Source organism: Trichosurus vulpecula, chromosome 3, assembly GCF_011100635.1.
Source record: "Trichosurus vulpecula isolate mTriVul1 chromosome 3, mTriVul1.pri, whole genome shotgun sequence".
NCBI lineage: Eukaryota > Metazoa > Chordata > Mammalia > Diprotodontia > Phalangeridae > Trichosurus > Trichosurus vulpecula.
This window is the reverse complement of record NC_050575.1, coordinates 227,159,140-227,171,627: the sequence shown is the minus strand read 5'-3', so window position 1 is coordinate 227,171,627 and position 12,488 is coordinate 227,159,140. Positions and strand designations below refer to the sequence as shown.

The following is a 12,488-nucleotide window of genomic DNA, read 5'->3' as shown; positions in this document are numbered from 1 at the left end:
TATATGCATATGTATATATATGTATATGTGCAAATGTATATGCATGTATATATGCAGGTATATGTATGTAAAATCTACATCAAATTGCCTACCATTTTAGGAAGAGGGGAGGGGAGGGAGAGTAAAAAATCTGGTACTCAAAATTTTGTGAAACTGAATGTTAAAGGGAACCAAGATGGAACAGAAAAGCCAGGAAGTTGCCTAAGATTTTCCCACATTCCTTTTGAATGAACATTAAATCCAGACTTTAAATGGGATCTGGAGCAGCACAACCTACAAAATGAGTGAGTGAAATGATTTTCCAGCTTAAGATAACTTAGAAAGATTTCAGAAAAGGCCTGTCTCACTTGAGTAAAAGAGTGATCCCCAACACTGATGGTGTCCAGGCAATCCAGTAGGAGGCTCTTAGCCACAGCAGAAGTCAGCAACCTATGCCCCATGGTTCTGTCTCAACAGGCATTGCACAGAAGGCAATCTGTGAGTCCTCCAGTCTCAGTGCAGAAGGCAAACTGCCAGCCCCAGAACACCCAACACAATGGGCATGAAAAGGCTAGGTCACCCCAGCACACTAGGCAAGCTGCCAGTCCCTGAAGCCCTGGTGCAGAAAGCCAGTGACCAGAGCTCTAAGCCCCCAGCACAAGAAGCTTAGGACAGTGGCACCTGTGCCCCAGGAGCAGAACTCAGTTTTAAAAGTCATGACATAGGCTAAAAATGAGTAAAAAACAGAAAAGAGTCCTGACCATAAAAAGCTACTATGGTGACAGAGAAGATCAAAACGCAAAATCAGAAGAGGACAGCTATGTCAAAATGACTACATGAAAAACCTCAAAGGGGAATATTAATTGTTCCCATGACCAAACAGCTTTCTTGGAAGAGCTTAAAATGTGTTTTAAAAATCAAATGAGAGGGGGGGGAGGGACGCCCATGGAGTTATTGAGGCGGGTTCACGAGGCCGCCCTGCGGCTGGTGCTGCTGCTGAGCCCTCGGGGCGCCGCCTCGGCCCGGGACCCCAAGCCCCGCGCCTCGGAGGTGCTGACCCAGCACCTGCTGCAGCGGCGCCTGCCTCACTGGACCTCGTTCTGCGTCCCCTACAGCGCCGTGCACAACGACCAGTTCGGCCTCTCCCACTTCAACTGGGCGGTGGAGGGAGCCAACTACCACGTTCTGCGCACCGGCTGCTTCCCCTTCATCAAGTACCACTGTTCCAAGGCGCCCTGGCAGGACCTGGACCGGCAGGATCAGTTCTTCACAGCGCTCAAAGTCATCAACCTCGGCATTCCAACTTTATTATATGGACTTGGCTCCTGGTTATTTGCCAGAGTCACAGAGACTGTTCATACCAGTTATGGACCAATAACAGTTTATTTTCTAAATAAAGAAGATGAAGGTGCCATGTACTAACACTGTGCATTGAAGAGCACAACAGCTAGTGGGTTTTTCTCATGTGTATAAAATATTTATTTTTGTTCCTTTAAAATAAAACTTTTTAAAAACAACAAAAAAAAAATCAAATGAGAGAAGTAGAAGAAAAATTGGGAAAAGAAATGAGAGTTATGCAAGAGAAAGGCAATAGCTTAGACAAATAAAGACAAAAATAGATTGAAGAATATGATTCTTAGAGAACACAATTGGCCAAATGAAAAAAAAATCCACTGAAGAAAACATATCTTTAAAAGACAGAATTGGCCAAATGGAAAAGCTAACTGAAGAATAATATTCCTTAAAAATTAGAATTTGGCGAATGGAAGCTAATGACCATATGAGGCATCAAGAAGCAGTCAAACAAAATCAAGAGAATTAAAAAATAGAAAAAAAATATAAATTATATTATTGGAAAAACAACTGAGCTGGAAAATATATCCAGGAGAAATAATTTAAGAATTACTGGGCTGTCTGAAAGCCATGATCAAAAAAAGAGCCTGGACAGCATCATTCAAAAATTATCAAGGAAAACTACTTGATATCCTATAGAACCAGAGGATAAACTAGTCATTGAAAGAATCCACTGATAATCTCCTGAAAGAGAACCCAAAATTCAAACTCCAAAGAATATTGTAGCCAAATTCCAGAATTATAAAGTCAAGGAGAAAATACTACAAGCAGCCAGAAACAATTCAAATATCAAGGATCCACAGTCAAGATTAAACAGGACTTCTATAATTAAAGATCAGAGGACTTAGAATATGATATTCTGGAAGGCAAAAAAACTTGAATTACAACCAAGGATCAACTACTCAGAAAAAGTTGAACATAACCTTTCAAAGGAAAAGATAAATGAAATGGGGAATTTCCAAACTTTCCTCATGAAAAGACTGGAGATGAACAGAAAATCCAGTCTTCAAATACAAGGCTCAAGAGAAGCATAAAAAGGTAAACAGGAAAGAAAAAACACCATTATTTGATAAGGTTAAACTGTTTACATCCATCCCTACAAGGGAAGATGATACTTATACCTCTTGAGAACTATATCTCTATTAGGGCAGTTAGAAGGAATATACATAGACAGAGGGTGTGGGTATTAGTTGACTTTTATGTGATGATATAAAAAAAATGAGTGAAAAAAGAATTGTGCTGGGAGAAGAGGAAAAGGGAAGGCAGAAGAGGGTAAATTACATCACATGAAGAGGCACAAAAGACCTATTACAGGAGAGGGAAAGAAGGGAAGGGACAAGTATTGTTTGAACCTTATTCTCATTTGATTTGGCTCGAAGAGGGAATAACAGAGACACTCAGTTGGATATGGAAATTTAATTACCCTATAGGGAAGTAAGAGGGGAAAGGGAAAGAAAATGTGTATGGGGGGGAATTATGAGAGAAGGGAGGACAGATTGAGTGAGGTGGTGGTCAGAAGCAAAATACTGGCGAGGAGGGATAGGGTGAAAGGAGAGAAAAAGTATAAACATGGGGGAAAATAAGATGGAGAGAAATACCCGGTTAGTAATAATAACTGAATGTGAATGGGCTGAACCCTCCCATAAAATAGCTGATAGCAGGGTGAATTAAAAAAAAAAACCAGACTCCAATATTTTGTTTACAAGAAACACATTTGAAGCAGAGAGATACACATGGAGTAAAGATAAAAGGCTAGAGCAGAATATATTATGCTTCAACGGAAGCAAAATTTCAAAAAGCAGGGGTAGCAATTCTGATCTCAGACAAAGCAAAAGCAAAAATAGATCTAATTAAAAGAGATAAGGAAGGAAACTACATCATGCTAAAAAGGTACTGTAGACAATGAAGCAATATCAATGCTAAACATATATACACCAAACGGTATAGCATCCAATTCTTAGAGGAGAGGTTAAAGGAGGTACAGGAAGAAATAGAAAAATTATACTAGTGAGGGAACTCAACCTCCCCATCTCAGAACTAACTAGATAAATCAAGCCACAAAATAAACAAAAAAGAAGTTAAGGAGGTGAATTAAATTTTAGAAAAGTTAGATATGACAGACCTCTGAAGAAAACCGAATGGGGATACAGAGGAATATATATATTTATCTTAGCAGTACATGGCACCTACACAAAAATTGACCATGTATTAGGACACAAAAATCTCACAATCAAATGCAGAAAGGCAGAAATATTAAATGCCTCCTTTACAGATCATGATGCAATCAAAATTACATGTAATAAAGGGTCATGGAAGGATAGATTAAAATTAATTGGATACCAAATAAGCTAATCCTAAAGAATGAGTGGGTCAAATAACAAATCATAGACACAATCAATTTCATCAAAGAGAATGACAATAATGAGACAACATACCAAAATTTATGGGATGCAGCCAAAGCAGTTCTTAAGGGAAATTTTATGTCTCTAAATGTTTACATAAATAAAATAGAGAAAGAAAAGATCAACGAATTGGGCATGCAACTAAAAAGCTAGAGAGAGAACAAATTAAAAATTCCTAAATTAAACACCAAATTAGAAATTCTGAAAAATCAAAGGAGAGATTAATAAAACTAAAACTAATAAAACTAATAAATAAAACTAAGAGCTGGTTTTATGAAAAACCAATAAAATGGTTTAGTTAATTTTATTTAAAAAATAAAAGAGAAAACCAAATTGCCAGTATCAAAAATGAAGAGAGTAAATTCGCCACCACTGAAGAAGAAATTACAACAATAATTAGGAGCTATTTTGCCCAACTGTATGCCAATAAATCTGATCATCTAAGTAAAATGGATGAATATTTACCAAAAAATATGTAAATCCCCAGATTAACAGAAAAGGAAACAAAGTAAATAACTCCATTTTAGAAAAAAAAAAAGAAATTTAATAAGCCATCTATGAACTCTCTAAGAAAACAATCTCCAGATGGATTTACAAGTGAATTCAATGAAACATTTAAAGAACAGTTAATGCTAATACTATATAAACTACTTGAAAAATATGTGAAGGAGCCCTACCAAATTCCTTTTATAATACAAATATGGTGCTTATACCTAAACCAGGAAGAGCCAAAGCAGAGAAAGAAAATTACAGACCGATTCCCATACTTAATATTAATGAAAATTTTTTAAACAAAATATTAGCAAAGAGATTACAGCAATTATTCATGAGGATAACACACTATGACCAGATGAGATTTACACCAGGAATACAGGGTTGGTTCAATATTAAGAAAATTTTCAGCATAACTGACCATATAAATAACAAAATTAATACAAATCATATGTTTATCTGAATAGATGTAGAAAAAGCTTTTGACAAAATGCAATACCCATTCCTATTAAAATACTGGAGAGCATAAGAATAAAAGGAGCTTTCCTTAAAATGATAAGTAGTATTTACCAAGCATTATATGGGGATAAGCTAGCTTTCCTAATAAGATCAGAGGTGAAACAAGGATGCCTATTAACACTACTATTATTCAATATTGTATTTAAAATGTTAGCTTTAGCAATAAGAGAAGAAAAAGAAATGGAAGGAATTAGAACAGGCAATGAGGAAACAAAGCTATCACTCTTTGCGGATGATATGATGGTATACTTAGAGTATCCTAGAGAATTAATTAAAAAACTACGTGAAATTATTAACAACTTCAGCAAAGTTATAAGATATGAAATAAACTCACATAAATCATCAGTATTTCTATGTTTTAGCAACAGAGACTAGCATCAAGAAAGAGAAAGAGAAATTCCATTTAAAATAACTGTAGACAATATAAAATATTTGAGTCTACCTGCCAAGACAAACCCAGAGATTATATGAACACAATTAGAAAACACTTTTCACACAAAGTCAGATCTAAACAACTGGAAAAACTATCAGTGGCTCATGGGTAGGCTGAGCTAGTATAATAAAAATGACAATTCCATTTAAATTAATTTACTTATTCAGTGCCATAATAATCAAATACCAAAAATGTTTTATAGAGCTAGAAAAAATGATAACAAAATTCATTGGGAACAAGAAAAGGTTGAGAATATCAAGGGAATTAATCAAAAAAAATGCAAAGGAAGGTGGCCTAGCTGTACCAGACTCTGAGGTAGGAAGACCTGGATTCAAGCCTGGCCTCAGATACTTACTAGCAATGTGACCTAGGACATGTTAGTGAACCTCCATTTGCCTCAGTTTCCTCATATGTAAAATGGAGATGGTAATAGCACCTACTTCCCAAGTTTGTTATGAGGGTCACATGAGATAATATTTGTAAATCACTTAGCACAGTTCCTGACACATAGAAGACACTATGTTAGTTACTATCATCATTGTTATCATTATTATTATTATTCTTAATTTAATACATCAAAGATCCAGGCTTTTGTTTTGTTTTGTTTTTCACCTGTGTTTATTTCACACATGGATGTAGTTCCCAAACCATTTGTAATTACAACTTAAAGAATTGTTTGAGGCTCAGAGAGGTTGTGACTTACCCATAGCCACACAGTTAGGGTGGAGTTACTAGCTCTAGCAAGTAAATGTCAGAAATAGGATTTGGTTCATGGGTTTTTCTGACCCAAAGTCTAGAATCCTAACCATTACTCTAGCCTGTTCTACCAAGTAACTTTGTCAAGTATGTGTATCTGTGTGTGTATCTGTGTGTGTGTGTGTGTGTGTGTGTGTGTGTGTGTGTATCTCTAGCTTTATCTATGGTTCTTTGTAGATGAGAGAAACAGGCTCAGATATTACATTTTCTTTTGATATATGTTAAATTTAGTTCATAAAACATTTATAAATGACCTCCAATGTGGAAAGAACTGTGTCAGATAGTGAAATATAAAGATAAATAAGGCATGGTTCTCTTCCCTCCAGGATTGTAAACTGCAAAATAATTGTAATGATTAAGTGCATAAGAGAGATACAAAGTGTTGTGAGAGCTTAGAGGAGAGGGCCAATTTTGAAAACATCAGTATACAATGGAAAGAACACCAAATCTGGAGTTCAGGAGTCTAGGTTTTACTCTGATATTTACTGCTTGTGTAAAATTGAATAAATCTGTCAGCTTTGTTGAAGCTCAGTTTCCTCATCTGTAAATTGAAAGGTTGGCCTCTGAGATACTTTCTAGCTGTAGACCTATGGGAATTTAGATCTATTGGGGGGAATGGAGAAGTAAAGATTTCATCGAGGAAGTGTCATTTGAGTTATACCTCTAGGGATTAGTAGGATTTCCATAGATCAGTGTAGGAAAGGGTATTCCAAAATAAAGAAGCATATGAACTTATAAACAAAAGTGGAAGAGCAAATCATGCACTCTTGAGAGATGATCTACTTGTCTATCACCCCAGAGCATAAAGTACACGACAGAGAAAAGTTTGAGGTATGACAGATCTCATAGATGATGGGGAATGTTCCACTAAATGTTTGTTTATTAGCTTTGGCCTTCTGGCCTCTAGGAAACTCATTCCCCTGTAGGATCATCTCTGCCTTGATACTTATATGTCATCAGTACCCTCTGTTCCTGGGATCCCTCTGGATGATGGAGTGGAGAACTCCTCTCCTTACGGAAGATGCTAAGAACAGCAATATCTTCATCTCCCACCCAACTGCATTCCTCTGGGCTTTTACATCATGTTTCTGCACTAGGAACCTTCTTTTCCCACCCCGCATCTTTCCAGCTCCCTTTTGTTAGTTGCCCTCTCCCATTGGAAAATCTTTGAGCAAAGCGACTGTCTTTCTTTAACATTTGCATCCCTAGCTCTCATCACCTGTCACCTAGTGTTTAATAAATGTTATTGACTGACCAAATAGTTGATCACAGATTTAGAGCTAGAAAGGACCATAGAGTTTGTTGAGTATAATGCCTTGATTTTATAGATGAGGAAATTAAAGCCCAAGGAGGTATGACTCTTCGCCTCCAAGGACAAGTAACTCCACGGCCCATTGAGGAAATATTTAATTGGCTGGAGGTGATGGATGAGCAACTGTACTCTCCCAGTACTATTCCCTGGGAGGGTCAGAGACTGGTAGGCCAAAATGCTACTCTGGTATGGCCATTGTGTTGTACCCCCAAAAGAATAATAGTTAGAGATGAGTGACTGAGAAGAGGAATAAAAGAGAGAAAAGGTTCAGGGATGTCAATTGTAACTTAAACTGGATTTTTGAGTAGTAGATTCCTCACCCCACCCCACCTTTCCCTCCGGCTTATTTTGGCACTCACATAAGACTTTCCCAGCGTCATCATGCAATAAGTTGGCACCAATCTCTTTTGTTTATACCATCATAAGTTCAAAACCAATGACAAGCAATTTATTGGGTGTGAATAATGTCACCTATGGCGTCCTCATTTACATCTGGAAATTGATTTTTTGTCACATTAGGAGTTTAGGACAGTCTCTTTTGGCAGCCAGCACTGCCACAAAGCATAATAAAAATAATTATGTGTCCACAAAAGCATGTTAAACTCATGGTAAATTGTAAACCTCTAAAGGACTGCGCCTGGCAAAGTATTATTAATGAGCCTAGGAGAGTTACCTGGAGTAATCTTTCTTGAAGATTTAATACTGACACTCCAACTTAATAAAACATAACTTGTGATTGCCAGAAAAGTGTCCAATAACAATGTTCTTCATTATAATCTGTTGCAAACTCTGATCTGATGATAAATGTTGAAAATGTAGAACGACTTGGAAGCTAAGAGCAAAAAAGTTCTTTGCATGGAGGGAGGAGAGTTTTCATCAATTAATGACCACACTGTTCACGGAAATGAAACTGGGTGATTACTGTTTTCTCATTTCTCTCATGCTCCTTGCTGGACGGGCATTTTGATTCCTAATCGGGAATTTCATTTTTCATACCAGATCTAGCATTATTCAGAGAACTTGCAAGCTTCCAATTAACAGTGATTTCCCCAAACACACAACAGTGAGCACAGTGTCATCTGTTCTGATTCTGCTTAATTGCTATTAATTATCAAACTGTTTAATTGCTATAAAACTTTCATTATTTATTTTGGCAAAAAATTAAAAAATAAAAAGACTTCCAAGAAGAGTTTGCTGATAAGGAAGATGGCTCTCAAAACACACTGACTCAATAGATAAAGCTAAATATTTCTTTCCTTTCAGGACCCTTTAGAAATGCAATCCCTGGATCCATGATTAATTAAAGGGAACTTTCTTTCCCAACACAACACTTAAAAGGAAGGCAGGATACTATCTAGTATCTTCAATTTGCCTAGGAAAAGAACTCACTTTCTATTGTTCCCAGAATGTAACTCATGGTACAGGATGTTAACACACCTCTGGAGGGGACTTCTCAAAGTCATTTAGGACAAAAAATAATCACACCATTAGAGCCAGAGAATTGCTTAGTAATAGGAAGCTGTCTCTGGAGAACATTGGCATTGAAGTACAGACGGCCCCAAAATTCAATGAAACGTACCAGGGTAAACAAAATGTCAACCCTGGGGCAGAGCATCAATTTCAATGGAGAACTCTGGGGTCTTAGCACCATTCTCTTAATGTTATCATTAGTGATCATCACTATTCAGTAATGAGTGTAATTCTACCATTCCGTGAGTTTTGGATAGCCTTACACACAATCAGAAAGTAATGTTTGGGAAGTGCAATCTTTCATTAAATCAATGGCTCACTGAATCTCAGAATCTCTGACCTGATGGGGCCTTCAGAAGTTACCTATTCTGGCTTCCCACAAAACACAGGAATCTCCTCTATGATTTTCCTGGTCTTCCAATTTCTGCTTGTTTACCTTCATTCAGGGAAGATCTAAATTCAAATCCTATCTCAGACAGTAATTCATATTCTCTCAGACTCAGTCTTTGCATCCGTAAAATGGTGATAATAAGAACATCTATCTCATAAAGTTGTTTCGAGGATCAAAAGAGTTAACACATACAGAATGTTTTGCAGATCTTAAAAGCGCTATACAAATTATAGCTGTACATAATATCATTACCTTTTTGGTGGCCAGTCCCAAAATGTAGAAGTTCTAAATATTAAAATGGTATTGCTCTTGTCCAGCTGAAATCTTCCCTATAACTTTCCTCCATCAGCAATGTCATATATGAATATAGTGCTTTTCAAAAAAAGTTTTACATATGTTATCTTATTTGATCCTCATAACAATCCTGTGAAATAAGCAAGGTGGGCATCATTACCCCCATTTTAGTTTGAGAGAGAGGAAGTAGGTGGACCAGTGGCTACGCTGGGTCAGGACAATTAACACAGACCTTCTGATGGATGTCCAGTGTTCTTTCCAGTATGCCACATTGAGGCAGTTACCACAACAAGAAGCAGAGCGGTGAGTGGAGAGCGCATTAGATCCAAAGTCAAAGGAACCACACATTCAAATCCTAGCTCTGCATTTGTTGCCTGAATGACCTTGGACAAAGCATTTTTCTCTCAGCCTCAGTTTCCCATTCTGAAAAATGTGAGGGCTGGACTTGATTTGTAAGGTTGCTTTCGTGTCTAAATCTTATTGTCCCCTACAGTATGACCCTAACTCTTTCCTCTGAAAAAAATTAGATCCATCTCTTCCCTCTTCTACATGCTAATCCTTTAAGCATGTGAAACAGGCCCTACCCCAGGCTTCCCCTGATGCTAAATTTTCTCTTCTTTAGGCTAAACATACAAATCTTCTTCCACCATTTTTCATATAATGTGCTTTTGAGACTTCTCATTCTCCTAGTCACTTCCCTCTGAATCTCCCCAATTTCTCAGTGCCCCTCCTAACAAGGGGAAAGCTGAAAGTGAAAATAATACTCTATATATTTGTTGACCAGCACTGAGTATCAGTGATTTCCAGATTTTAGGTAGCCCTCTCAGCACAATGACTGTTTTGCTATTTGTATTATTAATTCACAGTGAATTTCATCCATCTGGCTTGGGTCATTTGTGGTATGCTCCTACAGCATTTTCAGCTCTGTTTCTCCCTTATTTATCCCCACCCACATGATCTTCAACAGGCTCCAACAATCTGGTTTGTTAATTTCTATACAGATCTCAATTACTTCCATGTCTTCCTTATCTCATCATATCTATTCTTTTCATATCTTTTCAGATGATAGCAGTTCTATAGATATAGACATAGACAATGACATAGACATAGACAGAATTAGATATAGACATAGACATACACATAGATATAGATGTAGGTATAGATATAGATATCTGCTCCCATTCTCTCCTGAGTTGCTGTCACAAATCACCAACTGCCAATTTGATGTTTCCAACTGAATGCTCAATAGGTACCTCAAATTAAATCCACCCCAAAGAGAACTATATCTTTTCCCATACATAAAAATTACCCTTCCTCCAATATTCACTATTTCTGGTACAGGCACTACTATCCTTATGTTCACCCAGATTCACGAACTTAGAGTCATCATCAATTCTTTCTCTTCCCTCACAACTATATCTCTTCATTTTCTGTCTTGTCAAATCTAGTTCCATAATCTATCTTGCAGATTCTCCTTCTCTCTATTCATGGAGCTGCTATTTTAGTTCATTCCCCAAGACCTTTCACATAGACTCCTGAGCCATTCTTTTAATTAGACTCCAGATTTTTAGTCTCTCCTCTCCACAATCCATCCCTCCACACAGTGGCCAAAACAACACTCCTACAATGCAGCTGACTATGACATTCTTCTTCACAGATCCTTCAGAGATTCTGAATTGCTTCAGGATCAAAGAGAAACTCCTCAATTTGTTATTTAAAGCACTCCACAATCTGCCTCCAGCTTACCTTTCTAGACTCGTTTCCTGTTACTTCTCCTCATTTATTCTATATTCCAAACAAACCAGCCTTTTTACTAATCCACTCCTGCCTCTGTCTCCACCCTCCAAGTCTTTGTCCACCATTCTTTGAATGCACTACTTTCTCACTTCTATCTCTTAGAAGTCCTTACTGGACTAACATTTTTCAACACTATATTCCTCCTGAAAGTATTTTGCTTTTCCTTAGTTGAATTATGTCCCTCAATCATCTCATGTAGCATGACTTCAGGAGTCTAGGAAGGCTTCTGTTCAAGTCCAGTCTTTTATAATATACTGGCTATATGATCCTGGGAAAGTCACTTAAGCTCTCAGTTCCTTACATCAATGAAAACATAGATCATAGTTAAGGTCCATATATCTCCAAGTCTCTGAGCTTTCCCTCCTCACTACCAACAACCCCTTGAGAAATAATTTAAATTTTGTCTTTGTCTCTTTAGTGTCTAACATACTTTCTGGGGCATAGTGGGAGTTTAACAAATGCTTGTTGTACTAGATTGTGAGTTTTCTTTGCAAAGGGCATTCCCTTCCAACATTTCCTACTATTGCGGTTGAGGAAAGTGAAATATACTAACCCCTTAACTTTCTGAGTATGTGTTTGCTTGGTTTGTCAGCCTGAGAGAATCAGGTACTCAAAAATAGTCTCTAATCCTCTGGTCTGAAAATAATGGCCACCTCCATCTGTCCCTCTCTAGGGGAGTTCAGGGCAAAGCAATTTTATATTCTCATTAAATGAACCCAGAAAAAAACACTTTGTCATCAAGACACTTGCCATTTCTTTCTTCAATAGGCACATTATAGTGGTCCTTCACCTGGCAGTGGGTAGTTGGAATGCTTCTAATGAAAAGAAAGTCTTTGATAGTTTTAAAAATGAACTATATGGTCAAATGTTTTATTATTGTTGCCAGTGAAAATGCTTTTATTTTGCAAGCCGCCTTTCAAAATTCATTACATCAACTCCTCCAAAGGAACTCTGACTGGAAGGTATTTAAGGGGGTCTCCTTTAGAGACAAGCTTTTCTGAACCATTTCATAGGGTGCCAATGTCTCTTAGCAATGGATAGGACTTTTCAAAACCCCGGTGGCCAAAGGATTTATTCTCAGGTAAATATGGCTCACCTAGCCTGTTGATCATTTGCCAGATCACTTCAACCCCTTCTCATTGCTTTCATCAAGTACCAGCATAATTCTGTGCTCCCCAATGCTCAATCAGTTCCTGTCTCTACACACTCTCTCAAAAACAAATCACCAACAACAACACTTCTCAAAGTAAATAGAGGAGGTTACATAGGTTCAATGTCATTTTGGCCTAG

The 12,488-nt window shown here is 37.4% G+C and overlaps 2 protein-coding genes across 2 annotated transcripts in view; one reads left to right on the top strand and one right to left on the bottom strand.

Annotated features, from left to right (window-relative positions):
• The window catches only part of CDH13 (cadherin 13), a 1,345,123-nt gene that overhangs the window by 853,719 nt on the left and 478,916 nt on the right, over positions 1-12,488 (bottom strand). The gene's annotated exons all lie outside the window — the stretch shown is intronic.
• Positions 925-1,432, top strand: LOC118841619 (uncharacterized protein C15orf61 homolog). Its single transcript, XM_036749177.1, has one exon. It carries the CDS (start codon positions 925-927, stop codon positions 1,399-1,401), a length of 477 nt encoding a protein of 158 aa, XP_036605072.1. The 3' UTR covers positions 1,402-1,432.